This window comes from Dromiciops gliroides, chromosome 2 (genome assembly GCF_019393635.1).
Source record: "Dromiciops gliroides isolate mDroGli1 chromosome 2, mDroGli1.pri, whole genome shotgun sequence".
NCBI lineage: Eukaryota > Metazoa > Chordata > Mammalia > Microbiotheria > Microbiotheriidae > Dromiciops > Dromiciops gliroides.
In genome coordinates this window covers 512,785,992-512,809,314 of record NC_057862.1, presented here as the reverse complement: position 1 = coordinate 512,809,314, position 23,323 = coordinate 512,785,992, and the positions used below count along the sequence as shown (strand labels likewise).

At 34.3% G+C, this 23,323-nt stretch overlaps 1 protein-coding gene across 1 annotated transcript in view; it reads left to right on the top strand.

The window, feature by feature from the left end:
- CSMD1 (CUB and Sushi multiple domains 1) overlaps positions 1-23,323 on the top strand; it is a 2,580,735-nt gene that overhangs the window by 1,722,497 nt on the left and 834,915 nt on the right. The window contains 1 exon segment of the mRNA XM_043985743.1: positions 5,178-5,299. Coding sequence (XP_043841678.1) covers positions 5,178-5,299 — 122 coding nt within the window.

Below are 23,323 nucleotides of genomic sequence, written 5' to 3'. Positions count from 1 at the left end.
TAGGTAGCATAGTGGATAAAGCACTGGCCCTGGATTCAGTAGGACCTGAGTTCAAATCTGGCCTCAGACACTTGATACTTACTAGCTGTGTGACCCTGGGCAAGTCACTTAACCCTCATTGCCCTGCAAAAAGAAAAAAGTTAAAAAAAAAAAGAATATAGGATCACAGATTTATAGCTGAAAGAGCTCCCTTCCTTCTTCACAGATGAAGATTTGAGGTCCAAAAAAGTGAAATGACTTACTTAAAGTCTATCAGACAGTAAGTGAGTGACAGAGATAGGAAATGGCTACTGAGTCATAATCAGGTTCTAATCTCATTTGGTGGTAGGAATTATAACATATTCATAGTATGTTTATTTATTATATATGCATATTTAGATATAACATAAGAAAATTTGCATATACATTACATGTATTTATTAGAATTGTATAGGCACAAACAGTGATTTGCTTATAATACCTATATGTATTCAATTTAAAAAAATTCTAGATTTTCTATTATGCTCATGGTAAAGGTAGCATATGATCTACATGCTATGTTATTGATATAATAGCTTGAAAATATACATTAATTGCTGAATGTAAGGTAAAATTTTCACAACTGAGTTTCTGGGGGCAGCCAGGTGGCACAGTGGATAAAGCACCAGCCCTGGATGTAGGGGACCTGAGTTCAAATCCAGCCTCAGACACTTGACACTTACTAGCTGTATGGCCCTGGGCAAGTCACTTAACCCTCATTGCCCTGCCAAAAAAATTAAAATTAAGGACAAACAACTGAAGTTCTGAATTAAGTACAAACATTTCCCCCAATTTTATCTTTATTGCTGAAATTTTCTAATTAATGTCACTAATGATTTTTTTATCTTGGTAGAAAAATCAACATCTGGGATTTGTGATCCTGTTTGAGAATGAGAACACAAAAATAGACTAATTAAACAGAAACCATGAGGTATAGGAGTTATACCTGTTTGTGCTCTGTTTTTTATCATGTCCTTTTAATTCACAATACATATATTCACTTTTTAAAGTTCAAATGACTTTTTATTTATGTTTTCTTTTTAACTTAGGAAATGTTCTGTTTTGGAAGAAACATGTCTAATATTTAAAATTGAAGTTTTAGTATATTAAAATAGTTGCCATTTTTAAGAGCTTAGTATGTATATTTAAAAAAAGAGTAATTTAAAAAAAAGAATAACTAAAACCTAATTGAGTAATATTTTTGTAGGTGGTATTTAGCATCCAAGTTCTAGATACAGAGTAGAATTTGGAATGAATTTGTACATAAAAACAACAACAAAAGTATTCATTCTGAATTAACATCTCCCCAACTGAGTCTGCTGTAGTTGTCTTTAGCTCACTAACTTGTATGACCTTACCCAAATTAAGGCCATCCGAAATCCTAGTATTATTATCTCAGAATTCAGAAAAGCAGGATAAAAACAGGCTTTCACCAAGTAGGAGAGAATTCGATATTTCACTTTTCAAAACCCTCAGAGTCCTCTTCTCAAACCTTTCCTTTCACTGAGTATTAGTCAATTAATCAATTAATCATCAAGTATTTATTTAGCACATACTATATTGCTTGCTCTAGTCAATGTTGATAAAAAAAGGAAAGAGAATCAGTGCTTGTTCGTTTTTTATCATAAAAGCATTTTTATTATTTTCTAGTTACACATAAAGATAGTTTTTAACTTTTGCTTTTATGCAATTTATAGTTCCAAGTTTTTCTCCCTTCCTTCCTTCCCTCCCTCCTCCCAAGACAGCAAGTAAACTGACATACGTTATATATGTATAATCACATTAAACATGTTTCTGCATTTGTCATGTTATGAGAGAAGAATCAGAAAAAAGGGAAAAGTCTCAAAAAAACAAACAAAAAATACCAAAAAAAGGAGGAACAGAATGGTTCAGTCTACATCCAGATTCCACAGTACCTTTTTCTGGATGTGGAGAACATTTTCCACCATGAGTCCTTTGGAATTATCATTGTATTGGTGAGAAGAGTTAAGTCTATCACAGTTGATCATCACACAATGTTGTTCATACTGTGTACAATGTTTTCCTGGTTCTGCTCATTTCACTCAGCATCAGTTCATGTAAGTGTTTCCAGGTTTTCCTGAAATCCACCTGCTTATCATTTCTTACAGCACACTAGTATTCCATTACATTCATATAACACAACTTGTTTAGCCATTCCCCAGTTAAAGGGCATCCCCCTCAATTTCCAGTTCTTTGCCACCGCAAATAGAGAAGCTATAAATATATTTGTACATGTGGGTCCTTTTCCCTTTTTTATGATCTCTTTGGGAAAAAGACCTAATAGTGGTATTTCTGCATCAAAGGATATGCACAGTTTTATATTCCTTTGGGCTGTTAAGGCTAAAATTCTAGCTATTCTGTCTAAAATATATAATGAGTGGTCGCCAATAAATAATAAGCTTTAAGGGGGCAGCTAGGTGGTGCAGTGGATAGAGCACTGGTCCTGGAGTCAGGAGTACCTGAGTTCAAATCCAGCCTCAGACACTTGACACTTACTGACTGTGTGACCCTGAGCAAGTCACTTAACCCCCATTGCCCCGCCAAAATAATAATAATAATAATAATAATAATAAGCTTTAGCAAGAGTTAGACTTTTATGCATTTATTAAGGAGAATAAGAATTTGGTAAAGTGAGAGAGAAAGGCCTAGATTCCTCTATCTATTGAAGGGAGAGAGCATTTCTAGCTCTACTCTCCACCAGAGTGCACATGAAAGAGTGAGACAGAGCGCCAGCCTCCCCCTTCTTCTTCCCACCAGCAAATGTCACTTCCTGACGCCAAATAAACGATGCATGGTCTTGCCCTCAGAGACGTTCACCTCATGGCGGAGCTTTTCTACAGTAAGTCTTCCGCAGGTGGCGTCATTCCAATAGTTACAGGGCATAGTTCCAAATTGCCCTAGAGAATGGTTGGATGAGTTCACAGTTCCATGAACAATGCAATTCCAATTTTTCTGCAGGTTCTCCAACATTTATTATTTTCCTTCTTTGTCAGAGTGGCCAATCTGATGGGTGTGAGGTGGTACCTCAGAGTTGTCTTAATTTGCATTTCTCTAGTCAGTAGTGATTTAGAGCATTTTTAATATGGCAATAGATAGCTTTGATTTATTCATCTGAAAACTGCTCATAATCTTTGACCATTTCTCAAATGGGATATGATTTACATGCTTATAAATTTGATTTAGTTCTCTATATGTTTTAGAAATGATGCCTTTATCAGAAATACTGGCTATAAAAATTGTTTCCTAGCTTACTGCTTCCCTTCTAATTCTGGATGCATTGCTTCTGTTTGTACAAAACCTTTTAATTTAATGTAGTTTAAGTCATCCATTTAGCATTTCATAACAATCTCTGTCTCTTGTTTGGTCATAAATTATTCTCCTCTCCATAGATCTGAGGGGTTAATAATTCCTTTCCTAATTTATCTATGGTATCACCCTTTATGTCTAAATCATGTACCCATTTTGACCTTATTTTGGTATATGGTGTAAGATGTGGGTCTATGCCTAGTCTCTGCCATACTATCTTCTAGTTTTCCCAGCAGTTTTTATCAAATACTGAGTTCCTGTCCCAGAAGCTGGAGTGTTTGCATTTAGTAGATTCCTAAAGTCATTTATTACTGTGTCTCCCGTGCCTAACCTATTTCATTGAGACTCCACTCTATTTCTTAGCCAGTACCAAATAGTTTTGATGACTACCACTTTATAGTATAGCTTCAGACTGGGTATAGCTAGCCCACCTTCCTGTGTATTTTTTTATTAGTTCCCTTGATATTCTTGAACTTTTCTTCTTCCAGATGAATTTTGTTATTATTTTTCTAGCTCTATAAAATATTTTTTCAGTAGTCTGATTGGTATGGTACTGAATAAGTAAATTAATTTAGGTAGAATTGTCATTTTTATTATATTAGCTCAGCATAACCATTAGTAATTGATAGTTTTCCAATTGTTTAGATCTGATTTTGTGTGAAAAGTGTTTTGTAATTGTGTTCATAGAGTTCCTGGATTTCTCTTGGCAGGTAGAATCCCAAATATTTTATATTGTCTACAGTTACTTTAAATGGAATTTCTTTTTATTTTATAACTTGGAACTTTGCTAAAGTTGTTAATTGTTTCAAGTAGTTTTTTAGTTGATTCTCTAGGATTCTCTAAGTATGCCATAATAGCATTTACAAAGAGTGATGTTTTTGTTTCCTCCTTGCATATTCTAATTCCTTTAATTCATTTTCTTTTCTTATTGCTAAAGCTAACATTTCTAGTATAAAATTAAATAATAGAAGTGATAATGGACATCCCTGTTTCATTCCTGATATTCTTAGAAATGCCTCTAACTTATCTCCATTACATATGTTTGCTGATAATCAGTGCCTGCTCTTGACAAGTGTATGAGACATCATTTACACGTATAAGTATACACTAAATCTGTACAAAATTGATATAAAGTCATTTTTTTTCTCTTTTTACCCTACAACAATTGCATGCAACAGGCCAGGGCAGAGAGAAAGGATGAATGTAGTATAAAGAGCAGTGAAATAGCAGTTAGAAGGACTAGAGGCAAATTTTGTCTCCTCCCTTGCCTTGAGGAAGTCTTGTGACTTTGAGACTTCCCAGATTTGTGGCTGTAGGAACATTATTTTGTCTCTCTGAGTCTTAATTTCTGCCTTCAATAAAATGAGGTTCTTATAAAGATTGCTATTTTTATTGTTCAGTTGTTTTCAGTCATGCCTAACTCTTCCTGACCCCATTTGTTTTTGTTTTGTTTTGTTTTTTAGCAAAGATACTGGAGCTGTTTACCATTTCCTTCTCCAGTTCATTTTACAAATGAGAAAACTGAGGCCAACAGGATTTAGTGACTTGCCTAGGGTCAATAAGCTAGTAAGTTCAGGGATACATTTGAACTCAGGTGTTCCTGACTCCAGGTCTAGTGCTCTATCTCCTGCATCATAAGATAGCTGTTTTTAAACATTAAAATTAATTTGTTAGATAATAAATAATCAATGTAGAATGTACCAGGAGTCTAGATTTAACCAATGAGCTTTGTGATTATCTTATTTATTATTAGTCAATGTTTTTCTTAAATTAAAAACTGTAATCCAAAAATATTATGAGAAAATAATATGCTTTTCTTTTTGTATTTCTAGCTAGAACATGTGGTTCCAATCTCCGTGGACCAAGTGGAATCATTACGTCACCTAACTATCCAGTTCAATATGAAGATAATGCACACTGTGTGTGGGTTATCACTACAACAGATCCTGAAAAGGTACATCTTTCTTTTTTTTACACTATTTAAATAATGACTATCCTTATTCTATCAAGGATTTAAACAAACATACTATAAAAACATCACATATTTTTAAAATATGTTGCTTGAAATAGAACTGGCTATCATTTACATACTCTTGATCACCCATAGGTAGTTATAATTAGATAAATGCTCTTATGACATACATAATGCTGATAGTTTCTAGAGTACTCCACCCTAACTCCTGTGAAACTACAAATTAATGTCTTCCTTTCACAGGTACTAACTATGCTTTTAAGTTTCTTGCTTCTGTCCATTCTGGCTTGGTCTACTCTATTGTACTGGACTAAGGTAACTAAGAGGCAACATACTGGGGATGGAGTCAGGAAGACTTATCTTCCTGAGGTCAAATCTGGCTTCAGGTACTTACTAGCTGTGTGACCCTGGGCAAGTCACAACCCAGTTTTCCTCAGTTTCCTCATCTGTAAAAATGAGTTAGAGAAAGAAGTGGCAAACCACTCCAGTATCTTTGCCATGCAAACCCCAAAATGAGGTCACAGTCAGACACTACTGCAAAGCAAAACAACAAAAAAAGATTGAACAATGATAAACAACACTGTATTTGGCTAAAGTCTTGCTTGAACATTCCAGCCAGCATGCAGAGATCTGTCCTTTTAGAAATATACTAATCTACCCCTTGCACAATAGAGATTGGATGTTTATCATTGTCTTTTAAATCATTGGCTTTCATTTTTCTGTAAAAAAAAAAACAACAAGAAAAACACCTTTACTAAACATAATAAATAACATGGTTTAAGTAGGTTGATCCTCTACTTCTATTCTGTTCATTTATTATATAGACATTATTTTCTTTTTGTCATCTATAACTAGCACTTTGTTCTATAATACATTAAATTGCAAAGCCAGTTATGATGGTCAGTTTCTCTATGTGTGAGAGCATAGAGAAGGACACGAATAACAAAGATTTTCCATGTATTGAGGAAATGAACATCAGTGGTCAAGCTGTATGTATTAAAGAACTTGGAACTTGCTTCTAGAAGAATACCCAGAGCAAGGTTGGTAGGATGATATAGCTCACTAGCTGAATGCTTACCTTCTCAAAACAATATGACTACCTTCCAGTGCTTCTCTTCCCCATCACTCCCTTTCCTCCCCAACTGGAGCCTAATGGTTGTCACAACAGAACAGAATACTGCAACGGTAAGAAACTGAAAACAATTTATTAGTCCAATCCATACCTCAATAGGAATGGCTTCTACAATATACCAAACAAACTTCTATACACCCTCTATTTGAAGCCCTCCAATTATAGGGAATTCCTTATTTTCCAAGGCAACCCCATTCTACTTTTGAGAAAATTATTTCTCGTGAATTCCTACCCCCACTTTAGATTTCTGGGTGTTATTGAGAAGGAAAATGAATCAGGACAAGAGAATAGGTTCTAACCTTGAACATAAAAAACTAATTTTTTATTGATTTTAATGACTGAAAAATACACACAGAAAGATCTGATCCAGTCTCAAGAATTAATACAGTAAAAGTACTATATTAGGAGGTTTGGCTCTACCAGATAAATCTCAAAGATTTTGGATGCAAAGGGTCTTTTTTTTTGTACTGAGAAACAGAAGCACAGGCTGAAATTCATTTTTCTTTGTATTTGAAGACAGTAGGGAGGCCTCAGGGCTCAGAAATAGGGGGAAATCTTAGGAATCAGAACCTCTCTAAAGAATTGTAGAAACAGGTACTTTGCATATAAATCCTAAAGGCTGGGGAGGAGTTCTGAATAGTTTAATAAACTCTGGTCCCAAGGAAGGGATAGAGAAAATGAGAAAAGCAAAGTGGACACATCTCCTGGTAATACCCCCTGAATCATCTTAATGAGGAATTGCCACCTTGTGATTTATTACACAGAGGTGGAATTTCTTTTGCTTTATATTTGCTGTTATGTAGAGATGGCTTGGCATAGTGAAGAGAGAGATGGAGCAAGAATCAGTGAGATGAATTCAAGTTTAGCCTCTGACACATACTAACTGTGATATCTGGGACAAGTCACTTAACCTTTTAGTGTCCCAGACAACCTTTTAAAATGTTTCCTAGCCGTTGCAATTGTGAATTGGTAAAAGGAGTTTCTCTAACTTGAACTTCTCTTTGCCAATTAAATTATACATATGATTAAAAAACAAAACAATAATCTCTGCTACACAGGAGGTACCAGGGTTTTCTGTATGAAGAATTTCAGCTATCTCATCAATAATTTCTAGACACTATAGACTCAACTGAAAGACAAAGCAAAACAAAATAAAAACAGATCACGCACAATGATATCCTACACCTAAATTTATATTCATAGCAAACTATTCAACAAAACTAATGCCCATCAACCACAACAGGAATTAAAGGTGGAAAATACTAGGAAAAATAGCTTTTCTCAGTGGTTATTTAGATTCTATCATTAAATGAAAGATTATTTTCACTTTTATTGCAGAGTTCAAATCCTCACTACTTAAAATGACTATAGATAATAAGGTTGATTTTTATACTTTTACATACATAATTTTGCAATTATGATAGTACAAATTAAGTCAGGAGCCCAGCAAGGCATGTTCATTATCTGGTTTCATTTGCTCTAAAATGAATTTCTTTGATTTAGTCTAAGTGGAATAAAGACCCCTACCTGTGAAAGAAAAAAAAAACTGCTACATTTTTGCATTGATTGGATTTTTTAAAAATTATAGTATAATGTTCAGTGCTCTAATTGCCCTGAGATGAGTAATATAGACAAGTTTGTGTTTCTGCCTGGTCTAATTAGAATGAATACTTCTCCGTGTAAAACTGACATCTCCTTCTATTCTTAGAATTTACTAAAATTTTTCTTCCCTGGATCCCCTGTTAATAGCGAACTGTCCCTCTTAAAATTTTCTTAATCCAGTAGAATTTTTTTCTCGATCTCCTTTGCCCTTATCACATTTGACTTTCTATCATGTTTATTTGCATAATTTTTCATCAAGCCTTTTAGATGGTAAGCTCCTTGCATACAAAATGTCTTTTTTTTCATAGGATCATATGATTGCAGAATCATAATATTCAGAGCTTAAAGCAATTTAAAGATCAGTGAGCCCAATGACCTATTTTTACAGTTCAGGCAACCGAAGCATGCAGAGATTAAATGGCTTGCCCAAGGTCAAACAGGTTTGAAGTAGCAGAGTCAAAATTCTGTCTCCAAGTCCAGTCCTCCTTCCTATTGCCTTTCATCTTTACTGCCCTAGTGCTGATAAAGACTACATGATAATGTTGTACATAACAGATGCAATGCATTTTGGGTTTCAGATATAGATAAGATGGATGAATGGATGGATGGCAGGATGGAGGATGGATGGATGGATTGATAGGTAATAATGATAGAGATAAAAAGAAAGAAAAAGAAAGAAAGAAAGGAAAGAAAGAGAAAGGAAGAAAGAGAGAAAGAAAGTAAGAATCAAAGAAAGAAGGAAAGAAGGTTGGGTGGATGGACAGATAGATAGATATATTAACATAATAGGAAGGGAATAAGCATTTATTAAATGCCTACTATATCCAAGGCAGATGGGTGGTGCAATGGATAGCATGCCCAACCTGAATTCAAAAAGACATCTTACTGAGTTCAAACCTGGCTTCAGACATTTGCTAGCTGTGTGACCCTGGGCAAGTACTTAACTCTGCTTGCCTCAGTTTCCCCATTTTTTAAAGAGTTGGAGAAGGAAATGGTAAACCACACCAGTATCTTTGCCAAGAAACTCCTAAAAGGGGTCATGAATAGTTAGACACAACTGAAATGACTTATCAACAATAACAACAAAAGGTTTACAAAAGGCTTAATATGGTAGCATGCCACAGGAGAATGTGTGCTGAACTTCAGGTCAGGAAGATCTGAGTTCAAGTCCCATCTCAGATACTTACTAGCTGTGTTACTCTAAGAACATCCTTTAAGCTTTCTGAGTCTCCATTTCTTGATCTATTAAATACTAGAGCTGGACCTGATGGCCTCTCCAGTTCTCAAGCTATGAACTATGATTTTCTCCTTTGATCTTCATGATGATGCAGGATTCTATCTAGCTCATCAATATCCAGTACTGGTATCATCATTCACATTTTACAGATAAGGAAAATGTGGCTCAGAGATCATAGGTTCATATATTTAGAGCTGGAAGTGATCGTAGAAGTCATTTAGTAGATTTAATTGGCTTGTCCATGACTGTATCTCTAACGAATAGCAGAGTAAGTTTGACACCCGAATCTTACCTAACTTCAAATCCATTACCCTGTGCTGTACTACTCTGTCTCTCCCAATGAATAAGAAATAGTGAACCAGATTGATCAAATTCAGTTTTAACCATTATTTCCTGATACTTCTAATATGAAGTTAAGTATGAAGACAATATCCAGAAGTCCCTCTTGGACCCAGATTTCTAGAAAAGTAAACACAAATACTGCAATCATCAGTCAGGCAAGAATATGAACCGGTATATTAGTTTTCTGAAATTCAATATCATCTAATGGTTAGAGTTATTCAAAGTGTTTGTAGTGGGTCAGCCTTTTCCCCTTTGGTTCAAGATAGTAGAGAGTTTGATAACTTCGGATGTTTTTGTCTTCATATAGGAGGTATTGCTGTTTGAACTTGAGATGAGGCAAATTTCTGTGAAGGATCTTGAATGCTTCACCCATAGAATATAGAATTTCAGAGTTAGAAGGGACTTCAGAGGGAATTGATTCCAAGCCGTAGTCAAAGAAGAATGTTCTCTATAACAGTAGAACAATACAGGGGATAGAGCTCTGGTCTTATAATCAGAAAGACTTGGATTCAAATTCTACTTCAAACTCTGGGCAAATCATTTAGTCTGTCAGAATATCAGTTTTCTCACAATTGCTGAAAGAGCTAATGAGAAAATGCATACAAAGTGTTATATAATATGATGCGTTTTCACCTTTCATCTTTTTGCTGAACTCTAGTCTGACATCTCCAGTTGTCTGTTGGGTATCTAGATCTCCATGTGCTTTGGCATTTCAAACTCAGCATGTCTAAAATTGAACTAATTATATTCTCCTCTCTGCCCCTGACCTTCTTCTAACTTTCTATTTCTATCCATAACTTTTCCATTATTCCTTTTTGCCTAGTATTTACTTACCTTATATTTAGCTATTTTCTATAAATCTGTATTTATTATCCTCATATTTATGCTATATCTTTTAAGTATTTTGTTATGTCCTCTATTGGAACATAAATTCATTTTGAGTAGAGATCCTTTTATTCTTTGTATTTGTATCCCAAATATGTAGCACAGTGCCTGAAACATAGTACAACCTTAATGGTTACTGAATGATTAATTGATTTGAAGCATCCCTGATTCTTTACTCTCATTTACTCTCACTATACATTTTTTGCCTAGTTTTATCAGTTCTACCTTCTTAACATCTTTTGTATTCATCCCCTTTCTGTACTCAGACAACAAATATCCTAGTGAAGGCCTTTATCATGTGCTTCCTGGTATATTACAATATCCTCCTCATGAATCTTTCTTCTTCAAGTATTTTCTTTCTCCAACCAGTCCTCCAAGCTGCTATGGAAATGATATTCCCAAAGCATGTACTGACCATGCCATTTTTTCTGTTCTAGTTATATCTGTGATTCCCCCTTGCCTCTAAAACAATCCCTTGACATTTTATGTAATTCATTAACAGCTCTCAATCTAACAACATATTACACATTACCAACTCACACACACACTGCATTTCATATAACCAAGCTTACTTGCTGCTCCCCTTCATATCAGTCCAGTTCATGTTTTCGTCCCTTTGCATGGTCTCTCTTCTATGCCTGGAATATACTTCCTTCTATAATAGAAGTATCTTGAATGAAAACATTTAATTTTTTAATTTATATCCTAATCACCTAGCTTGATGCCTGGCACATAATAGGTAATCAATAAATTCCTTTTGGCTTAATTGAACAAAAAATCATTTAGCCTTTGTTAGAAGACTTTAGGTTGGGGGAAACTTACTTTCACCCAAAATAGGTCATGTCATTTTGAAATGCCTTTAACTTTTAATATATTTTGTAAATGAAATCTGAATTTATTTTTTTTCAACTTCTAACTTAGCTTCTAGAGTAATTCTGTCCACTGGAGCCAAACAGGATAAGCTTAATCCCTCATAAACATGACAGTCTTTCAGTTACAATAATACTGCTACTATATTTTGTCCCCAAACTTTGTTTTTCTCTTCTCTCTAAATATCCCTTGTTCTTTCAACCAACTCTCTTATGACATGAACGAAGGATCATTCATCATCATGGTGGCTCTCCTTTGGATGGTCTCCCTCTTTCTATGCTTCTGCCTCCGTGATCCCCAGGGTATCAGACTTAGAATTGGAAGGGTCCTTATGGGTCATTTTGTCAAATCCCTTCATTTTACAGATCAGAAAGTGGTGACTTGTCCAAGGACACATGCAGGTAGCAAATGTCAGTTTTGAGGCTCATTTCCGTATACAATTATAAAATAAGAAAGCTTATTCTATTTTTATTAAACCAGCAGATGTCTGTTATACCACTACTATCAGGGGACAAAAATGATCAGTGCATCTAGAATTTCCATTTTATGGAGAATAAATACAACAATAGGCATGTGGTTTGACTTGTATCATAATCAAATTCATGCAATAGAGAGGCATTTTATAATTGGATTTTCTCCTTTGTTACTGAAGAAAAATCTACTGTTATTTATTTAAAAAGTAATCCCGTATGTTCTGTATTTTAATGAAATATGCTGCAAAGAAACAGGTTTGAAATAGTCCCTGTTGATTGTAGCAGCAGCTATTTCAACTAGCAGTTGAGGTCCAATAACAGATGAAAAGGTTGATAAAATCCCTAGGGACATGAGTGTGAATACTAGACACTTGTTGCTCTCTTCTCTTTATGTTACAACCGATTTTTCCCATCTTCCCAAGAAAAGTAGTTGTTTCCTAGATTCCAACCCTATGATTTAAAAACAAAACAAAACAAAAAGCCTTTAACCCTTTTCCCATACCCAACAATAAGGATAAAGGCTGTGAAAACAACAACAACAAAAAAAACCAAAACACTGTCACCCTACTATGCTTGGAGTCAGATGTGTTCTTGGGCTCCACACTTTCAAGTGTTATTATCCCTCTCTGGGAGTCTTTTGCATATTCTTCCATTGTTGTTGTTGTCTGTCTTTAGTTATCAAAGAAGACCATGAAATCAGGTTGATGTCATGATTTGCAATGATTTGCATTTAAGTGAGGGAGGGCTGTGCAAGATCAGCAACTTCACTCTCTCCTCTAGGGCCATCTGTGTCCAGTGGCAAGACATATAGCGGGACAACTGGAGATAGTCCCATGTTTAAGGCAATCATGGTTAAGTGATTTGCCCAGGGTCACACAGCTAGTAAGTCTCTGAGGTGAGATTTGAACTCAGGTCCTTTCAACTTCAGGACTAGTGCTCTATCCACAGCACCACCTAACTTTCCCAATTATATGATTAAATAAAATGCTATGTCCATTTTTATTCTACATCCAATAACTAACTATAACAATTTACTTGACTCTCTAGGGGGAATGATCTTGGAAGAACAAGGGGTGGATAAACTGAATGTGGGCAAGTTGCATGGAGAGGAGAAACTAGTAAAGCAAACTCTTCTCTGCCTATTCCCTGTTTACCTTCAGATATTTCCAAATAATAACAGCTCAAGAGTTAACTTAGTTAACTTTTAGATAACTTAGTGAACTCATATCATTAGATGGTTAGAAACAGGAACTAGATCCATGATGTCATTGATATCGGGAATACCCTCTACCAATTCAGGTAAGCACCTTCTCTGCAACTTAGTCTTGGAGAGTTGTCTAGAGGAGAGACATCATCTCCTGAGTGAGACCCAAACTGGATTAAAATATAATTAGCAAATATTTAACTATCTAAATAAAATAATTTTAAGAAGAAATAGGTAAACATGTAGTTTTCTAAGTCAATATATGGATGATTTGGTAGTCCTATTTGTTTTTAAGCAGAACGTTGAGATTAAGTGACCTGCCCAGAGTTAGACAGCCAATTTATATATGAGTCTCTCTATCCTCTATAGCTTGATTGTTAAGAGTGGATAGCTTTATATTTCCACTAATTTATAGGGTAGAGAGTAGAAATAGATTTTTTTAATTGAAGTATTCAAAGAAATAGGACCATACAATGTCACTTCCTTCAGATTGGAGACATATTGTCACTGAAATCCAGATACAGGATCTATATAGTACATGTTTAGAGGATTCAATCTATGTCAGTGACAAGTGAAACGTGTTAAGTAATATTTATAGGGATGGAGAAAAACTATTTTCTCCTCCTAAATTTCTAAAACAGTTAAATATTGGGTTGTGTTTTTTTTTTCAGTTAGGTTTGTATATATTTATTCCTCCATTCTACAGATATGTTTTAAGCACCTATCATGTGTGGACTACTGAATCAAAGCGGAAATTGTAATTGTAGGATAACTTTTTGATCAATATGAGCTAGATGGGCTCAATTGCCCTTATCTATAGGAGAAATAATCTTTCCAGTTGGAAATATACTTAAATGGATTTTAAAATTCTGAATGTGCCCTGCATCCACAGACTTGATGTTCAACAAGGAAACATGAGAAGTCAACTTGTTTTTTTATTCTGAAAATTCTATCAATATCTTCAAAACCTTTTTTTCTGATTTAATTTAGAACCATGGTTAAAGAGTGGATATTTTCATTCAAGGTATATTATTCCCTGAAGAGCAGTGGTTATACATGTGTATATGACTTTCTCATGCTTTCTCAACCATATTGCTTCAAAATTCTTCCAGTATATCATTAAAACCTAGAATTTTAATGTAACATAGATTCTCTAGTACAACCCCACTATATCAGTCAATGGTTAAATGAGTAATTCAAAGTCAATTAGTGGCAGCACTGAAACTGAAGCCCAGGTCTGCTTACCATTGATTCGATGTTGTCTTCAATACATAAGGATAAATCTTTCTGAGAATATATTGCATTTGTTCTATGAGTTCATCAGTAGGATGATCTGATATTCCTTTGGGTTAATTTTTTTCATGGAAATATGATTGAGAAGTATATAGGATAATACAGCAAGGAAGGGAAGGGGAGGCACTATCAATAATGAGACCAGAGATCACTGAAGTGCTAACTTATGTTGGACATCTAATCATAGGATTCCTATATTCCAATAAAACAAATATATAAAAGTCAAGAAAATTGTCTAAGGCAGTATTGTGGAATCACTAGGCAAGTTTGACCTTTCCCTATCATGTCACCATAACAGACATCTAAAGATAGTTATCACTTGGGCCATATCTTTACTATATCTTCATTTAATCTTCTACCTATTACGAAATGACACTTTTGCTAATAAGCAAAGAATTTGTCAGATGTATGTGTTTTGTAATGGTTTCTTTCTCTCCATTTTGGACATTCAAAAACCCTCTCTGTTCCTTGTGCATATTTTCTTAGTTTGTAACTCATATCAGTATATATAAAAATTCAGATTTTTAAAGATACAGGAGCCATTCAGATAATGTAACTGAAGAAACTTCTGCCTCAGTGAAAGAGAGGTCAGTTATTTTGATCAGATTGTTAGTGGAATAGATAAAATAGTACAGGTCGATATACTGACATACCCTTAGTTGAACACTACTTAGACACCTGAAGGCATCTCAATTAAGCAGAATTGCCATCCAAATTAAGCAGCAGTCATTGCCATTAAGTATAATTAGGCTTAATTTGATTCCTTGGGAGACAGTCCAAATAAGTGGGCTTCCCAATTAAGTGCTTCCTGATGATCTAAAAGGTATATTACATATTAAGCATTAGAAAGAGGAACAGTTCTGTAATGAAGCCTGCCAAACAGAAATGGCTGCCAAAGACTTTGAATGAGGCTCAAGGATCTGTAGTACTAGTGTATATCATTTTAATGGTTGGCTTGTTTTTTATGGATAGAAAGAAAACACCCACAGTCATACTTTCCCCTGATTTGGAATATTGTACTAATGCTGACTGAAGTTAGTTATCATAGGATCTACTTTGGGTATCATTCTATTCTCAAGTGCTGATTTATATTGCCTTATATTTCACTACATTTCTTTTATTTTTCTTTTTTATGGTTTTTCTTTTACTTTGAAGTACTACTGTGTATTCAAGTGGCATGTCATGTTTCAATTTATGCCAGGTTCTAGGAGGGATTTTACTTTATAATGGAATTAATGTGCACTATCCAGAACTTCTCTACAGTTAGATATATCCCAAAACACAGTACTGTGGAATAGTAATTCTACAAAATAACTGCAGGCAAAATGATGATAAATATGTGTATAACTTGTTTGTTTAAGCTTTCCTAATTTTGAAAACACAAAGGAAAATATAGAAAATTAATTTTACAAAGCTATATCCTAGATTTGTCATATTTCTTATAGCTTTATTTTTTACTTTCTTATTAAATGATCTGACAAAATAAGATGATTTCTGTGTAAAATAAACCTCCATATATGTTTAAATAAAAAGTAACTGCATGTTATTAAATACTAAAATAAAATTAAATATGTCATCTAATATTTTAACATGACAATTGGTGTCCTGCAAATATATATGTATATATATGTACATATATACAATATAGCTTGCATGTTTCTATACACTGTAAACATAGAGATAATTTTCACAGATTAAAAGGAGACATGGAAATGAGAAATATAATGATCCAACAGAGTATTGTTAAATGTTACTCTCAGTTCAATAACCTCTGCTTTTCCAGCCCAGCAGCCATGAGTGAATCCTTTCAAGGCCTTCATTCATTCAGACCTCCATGTAATTGAACACCTTTGAAGGAAGTTTAGATCCCATACTAATATCCTTCACTACACATTTACTATTTTTCTTACCCATCATTACTACTCAGTCTTTCTCTTTGCTTCAATATTCATAGACAGATAGCCCTTGTCACCTTCCCACTATATTCACCTCTCATCCAAGGACTTCTAAATTCACACATATTTTGCTGAGTTTATGTGACCTTTCTCATAAAAAAAACCACAAAACCCGCAAAACTTTAGACCTTTAACATATTTTCTCCCCACGTCTGTCACTCTCCCATCTCCATCACATGCTTTTCTAACAGTATGTCCATTTTCCTCAGTCTTTTATCTCTCATTGTCATTATTCTAGAAATATCATTGTATATTTATCATTACTATTTCAAGCTAAAAATGATGAGGACTAAGCTTGTCATCAACTCTTCACCATGACACTGTCATCACATCAAACTGTCATTCTTTTGAGAATTCATTGCCTTATCTATTTCTCCTGGTATGACATCAAATACTTCTATTTTAACCACTTACTTCCAATTTTCCCTATATGCCAAATTGTTACAAAAGTGTCATTTTTCATCCACAACATCTTGTCATTTTATCCCTTTCCTCCATCAATAGCCAAGTAAAACTCATGTATTTTTGAGCACCTATTATGTACTCTATACTGGGTTAGACACTGTGGGAAAAATAGAGCCTGAATCATAGAATGAGTGACAGAAATATAAGATGTAGTTGTTATTTATTACATGAACATTTAAGAACTACCCACTGTGTACAAACCCTTGTGTGAAATAGTAGGGAATAGTTGGGAAAAAATTTGATAACACTTAACTCCTGCTCTCATAATCTGACAGGGAGTCATACAATATTACATGAATGAATTAATGAATTGATGAATGCACTATCCTTACAGTCTTAAGTGTTAAATTGTCTTGTAAACAAAATAGTTACTATTCAATCCTAAAAAAGCTCTATTCATCATCTCTGTTTGTGTCATCTCTGTCTCTCTTTCTCTCTGTCTGTCTGTCTCCCTCTCTGCCTCTCTGTCTCTCTCTGTGTCTCTCTCTCTGCCTCTCTGTCTCTCTCTGTGTGTCTCTCCATCTTTCTCTCTTTCTCTCTCTGTTCCTCCATCCCTCCCTCCTTCCCTACCAGTCTCTAAATTGAAATTGTGTTTCCCATTTATATGCTGAATGTTCCATTTTCAGTTTTACGTATATCAAAATCAAGTTAGTAAAATAATCCCCCTTAGATATTATTGGGCCCTTAAACCTACCCATTGACTCCACAGTGACATCTATAACAGTCCCTGTTCAAGCTGTATTAGAATGAAATGATAAAATAAATTATAAATATAGATAGATGGATAGATAGATGGACAGACAGACAGATCGATTTGTAGATCCTCCCTGATTTCAGTTTCTTAATATCTAACCCATCCTTCAAGGCCCAACTCAAATGATTCTACCATCAAAATAAACCCCTTCCAATTATATCCCCCAGATAAAAATAATGTCCCTTTCCTTGAATATATTGAACACTTTACACCACTCTTGGTAAATGTGTGAAATCTTCCATTTACATAACGCTTTAGTGTTTTCAAAATTCTTTAGAAAACATCTCATATTTTCTTCATAAAAAACAGTGATGAGGTAGGTACTATAAAATTTTTATTCACATTTTCAGATAATGATATGGACACACAAAGAGTTGAAGTGACTTACCTATACTCACATAGATAAAAAGTGTCAGAGTCAGGGTTCAACTTCAGATTTTGTGTGGATTAAAATATACCATTCTCCCTACTACAACAGACTTTTACTTTATATTTAATTTTGTGTTGTAATGCTTGCCACAAGCAACTCATTTCCACTACTATGTCATAGGAGCCTTTATAGAAGGGACCATGGTTTAATTGTAATTTTATCTTTGAGTATCTAGTATAGTACTTTGCACACTGGACACATAAATTTATTTATTTTTAATGAAAATATCTGAAAGATAATCAAAATTAAATGACTTATAACTAACAAATACTAACTAGCCAAAGAAATGAGGCAAACCATTAATTAAAACCTATAGAACAGCAAATAGTGGTTCTTCAATTCTATTTCTTTGAGGAAGAAAAAGTCCTACAAAAATAGCACCTTTCATAGATATGGATATAGATGGATATAGAGTCATTGGAGAATGTGAATTTAAAGTAATTTCTTCCACAAGTTCATTGTATTAGGGCTCTCTTGAACCTCAACAAATAGGGAAGTCAAGGAAAATAGTGATCCACTAAGTATTATCATAATGTACACTATAAGAAAATCAGCGTTTCTATTAGATTAATTAATGAGCAATTTCAGAAGTGAAATTAAAAGATAAATTAAGTTAGTCTTTAGCTCTATCCTACTAGCTACTTCCTTCTTCCTCCTTTGTCCCTGGATATTCAATAACTTTATGCACCTACAAAGATAGCAAAAGGACACCCTCTATCATACCTTCTATGATTCTCTTCCTGGGGAACTATACTATTAAGATTGAGAATCATAAGGAAAGATAGATACCCATGTAGAGAAAATTCAGTATTTGTCTGACAGTCCACAATATTTAATTATTCCCAGACTATTTGTATCGCTCTCTCTCTCTCTTTTTTTTTTTTACTTTTAGGCTGGTGATCAATTCCCACTTATTAGTGAAATTGGCCCCCTGAGTATGTCTGTGGTAGAGCCTGGAGTAAATATTTTAAAAATGAAGTAAAAGAAAAACACAGAGAGTTACAAGGGAAGAGACGATTTCAATAATTGTTGAGTTACATGTAGAATCAGAATTGAATGTGATATATAATTGTGATGGAATACTACTATGCTATATGAAATGAGGAGCATGATAATCTTAGAAAAATATAGAGACATATGAAATAATGAATAGCAAATTAATTGAAGCAAGATGACACTGTATACCATAAAAACAATATTGTTAAGAACAACTTTCAATGACTAAGTTATTTTGACTACTACAAATATCCAAATTAACTATAAAAGACATATGAAGGAAAAGGCTACCTGCATCCAAAGAACTGATGAATAAAATATGTGTAAAATGGTTTTACACACACACACACACACACACACGCACACGTGCACACACACACACAAATTTATATCTAATGGAGAGAGGGAAGGAAAAAAGAAAAAAGAAAGTTACATAACTATTTTATTTAAAAGGAATAATATGTAACATAATAAATTTGTAGTTTCATGTACAATAATCTTTTTCTATTCTATGATGTTATGAAAATGTTTGTTGTATTTCTATAAGTTCAGAATAGAATAAATAATTTAAAAACAGAATAGAATAACAACAAAGAATGCCACTTACCAAAAAAAAACCTTGCTTAATAAAAAAAATTAAAACGAGAGAGCAAGTGGAAGTAAGGAAGAAAATGTGAATGAAGACTTTCATAAGTCTGTGTTCATATTGTGTAAAAGATGAAGAATGCTTAAGTGTGGAGCTACAGAACCAATTATGTATTAATTGTACAGTCAATGAATTTTTGGAGTATAGAATCCTTTTCTATGTAGTTGGCCAAAGCTACAAGTCCTGTGTTCCAGTGCCATTTCTAAAAGAGTAATGTCAACCATTTTAGAGCACTTTTACCAAGTTCTGGTAGATGTAAACATCTAACTGATTATTCTGAAGTTCCAGCAGACTTGTAAGGTAAAAAACAAACATATCAATGTGTTACATTACTAGAAAGTTGTACCTTTTAGGAAAGCACTTAAGGAGTGACACTAACTTTTGTAGGCTCCTAGAATTGAGGATCTCATAGTCCAACTCTTTTATTTTAGAGGTAAGGAAATAATCCTGAAGAATTGAAAAGAAATGACTCTCTAATACTGAAAAGTAAGGCCCTGAACTAGCTAGGTAAGAGAAATATTTTTGACTGGGAAACAGACCATTATTTCTTAAATCACACAATATTGATAGCTACTTATTTTGCCCATACAATACCACTACCACTTCTACCTGCCATTTCTACAGTGTGTTAAGGTTTCTAAAGTGCTGTACCTATTTTATATCATTTGATATATTTTGTAGCTGAGAAAACTAAGGCTGAAAGAGATTAAGTGACTTGCCCACAGTCACATAGTGAGTAAATGTCTGAGGTAGGATTTGAAATAAGATCTTCCTAATTCAAAGTCTTGCATTCTTTCAACTGTGCTACCTAATTACCTACTAATCCTATGTTTTTTTAATTACAAGTCCTGATTAGTACAAATAATAAATTCCCTGAAGTGATCACATTATTTGAATTTACCCTGCATAGTGTGATTCCATTGGACTAGAATCAGTTACCATATTTTACATAATTATAATTTTGAATATTGTGAATTCAAATAAATATGACCACTTCAGGGAATTCATTATTCACACTATTCATTGGGACATAGTTGTACCTATCCTCCTAATCCTGCTTACTTTTCTCCTAGAGATGATGATAACGATGGTGATAGAATGACATTTATATAGTACTTTAAAATTAGTGACCATATTAGCCAGGAATTTGTTTTAAGTCATCCCCTTACCTTTATACCCTGGGACATAGGTAGTCATGGAAGGGCCCATAACTAAAGCAATCCTATTCTCTTAATCTTGAAAAAATCCATATATATCCCTCCTCTCTCCATTAATTGGACTTAAATAATTCAAAACAGTAGTGGTCCATGTGGCTCTGTTCTGTTATTAAAAAAGAAACCCCCTGATTTTTATAGTAACATACTTTGTAAATGTTATATAGAATATATTAAATTCTGTTAAGCTCGGGTTTTAATATTTTAATTAATCAGTACCTTTGAGCACTTTCTTGCCTTTTGCTGATCCATTCTTTTACCACTGTCTAATTAGTATTCCTACCTCATTTTTTGCTGACATTAGTCATTTGTGACTTCAGTTGGTGTCCTAGGACATGAAGGCAACAGCCTATGTCCAGCTAGGACACTGTATTATATTAGCCTTAGCATTTCTTTGAGAGATGTTTTGAAGTTCCCTTTTGAATGTCTGTACTAATGACCTTTTATGACTTTCCAGTGGTGTGTGAAGTGCTCTGAATGCTTCCAACAGTGTCAAGTAGGCCATAAGTCAGTGAAAGATGAGAAAGATTTTTAACGGCTTATATTCTTCTATGTGTCTGATTTTGACCTTATACAAAGAAGCTACACATGTAGTTTTGAATAAACTCAGTAGCAAGGTAAGGAGAGAAATGTGTAGAGAACTTTACTTTTATAAATACTTTTCTATGCAAAAGGAAAAAAATAAATAAATAAGCATGCCTCCACATTGTCTGTTGGGTGATCATTAACATTACCTTCATCATTCAAAGAATGGCAGCCAGTTGGTGCAGTGGATAGATTGCTGGGCCTGAAGACAGGAAGCCCCTCATCTTCCTGAATTCAAATCAGGTCTCAAACATTTACTAGCTGCTTGACTCGAGGCAAGTCACTTAATCCTGTTTTACCTGAGTTTCCTTATCAGTAAAATGAGCTAGAGAAGGAAATGGCAAACTGCTTCAGTATCTTTGCCAAGAAAACCCCAAATGAGGTCAAAAAGAGTTGGACACCACTGAAAATGAGTGAACAAAAATAATAATTACATCACTAAAAATGTAAGAAATGCATACTATAGTACTTGTAACAAATTTAATATAAATTAGATTGCTTTAAATTATTTTCCTTGCTAAAGGGAAATATATTGATAGAAATAAAAGGTATAATCTCAAATTTATTTTTAATAGTATGTGAAATATTTTTATCCCCAAAAAAGATTTTCTAAATTATAAGGCAAATAAAATTATTTTTTCATTAAATGTTTACATATTACCTGGGCAGCTAGATAGTGCAGTAGATATGGCACTGACCCTGAATTTGGAAGACCTGAATTCAAATCTCATCTCAGATACCTACTAGTTCTGTGGCGCTGGACAAGTCACTTAACCCCAATTGCATTAAACATCCAGGATCATCTCCAGTTGTCCTGATATATATCTTGCCACTGGAACCAGGGAAGAGATAATGAGTTTAGTGACCTTGCACAGTCCTGCCTCACTTAAATCCAGTTCACTGTAAGACATGACATCATCCACATGTCATGGTCCTTTTTGAGGACAAAGGACAAACAACAATATATTACCTCAAGTGTCATGGTAATTTGTGTTTGCCCATCTAATCAAAACTATGATTCATGTGCCCCCAACAATGTACTTACCTTTATCCAATTAGTTCAAAGAAAAGACATTTAATTAGCTAGGTAATCAATTAATTAATTCACTAGTTAAGAAAAGAGGTAATAACATTTCTATCCTACACCTGGGAAATACAAGAGTAACCACATAGTGAGAAAATGTGTGGCAAATTGTACATAGGCAATATGTGTGATAAGTAGAAAGACACATATGAAGAGTCCATGGGGCCAGGGCTCACACATATGGGGCAGTCTCTGTCACGGATAATGTCATTACACGACTTCCACCCAGCTTTCCCCTTCCCCATCATTGGACTCTGTTGGATGCTTCTGTAACAGATGCATGGACCCTTTAGGATGCTGCTACATGGGGTGAGTGGAAACTTGCTTCTAGCCATTGCTACACTGGGGATATAGTTATGGAGCTTTGTTTGAGTCCAGCTTCAGGTTGCAGCTAACATTCTTAGCAGAAGTACTGTATATTCATCATGGGAACAGTGGACTCTGTCATGGCTCTTTTAGTCCAAATCTTTAAATCTTTCCATAGCTATTTCAAAGCACCCACTAGAGAATTTTTTTTTAAACCTCCATAGAGGTAGGGGGCAAACAAATGGAAATCTTCCATAAATCTCCTGGAGTAATTTATACATTCTTTTCAGGCTTTGTACCTCCTCTAGATAGAATAAAGTCACTCCCAGATAATTTATCAAGCTTCAGTCCATATTTTGAATTCCTTATTCTAGCATTTTTAGGGGATGGAATGGGTATTGGTGGTATGCAAGGTTTTGGTCTCTATTGGAGACTCACTGTAGTTTGAGATAAGTATTACCTATCCCTCCTAGTTCATCCTCTAAGGCTAGATTATACTTAATTAATGTCCTCTCTTAATTTTATTCTCATTA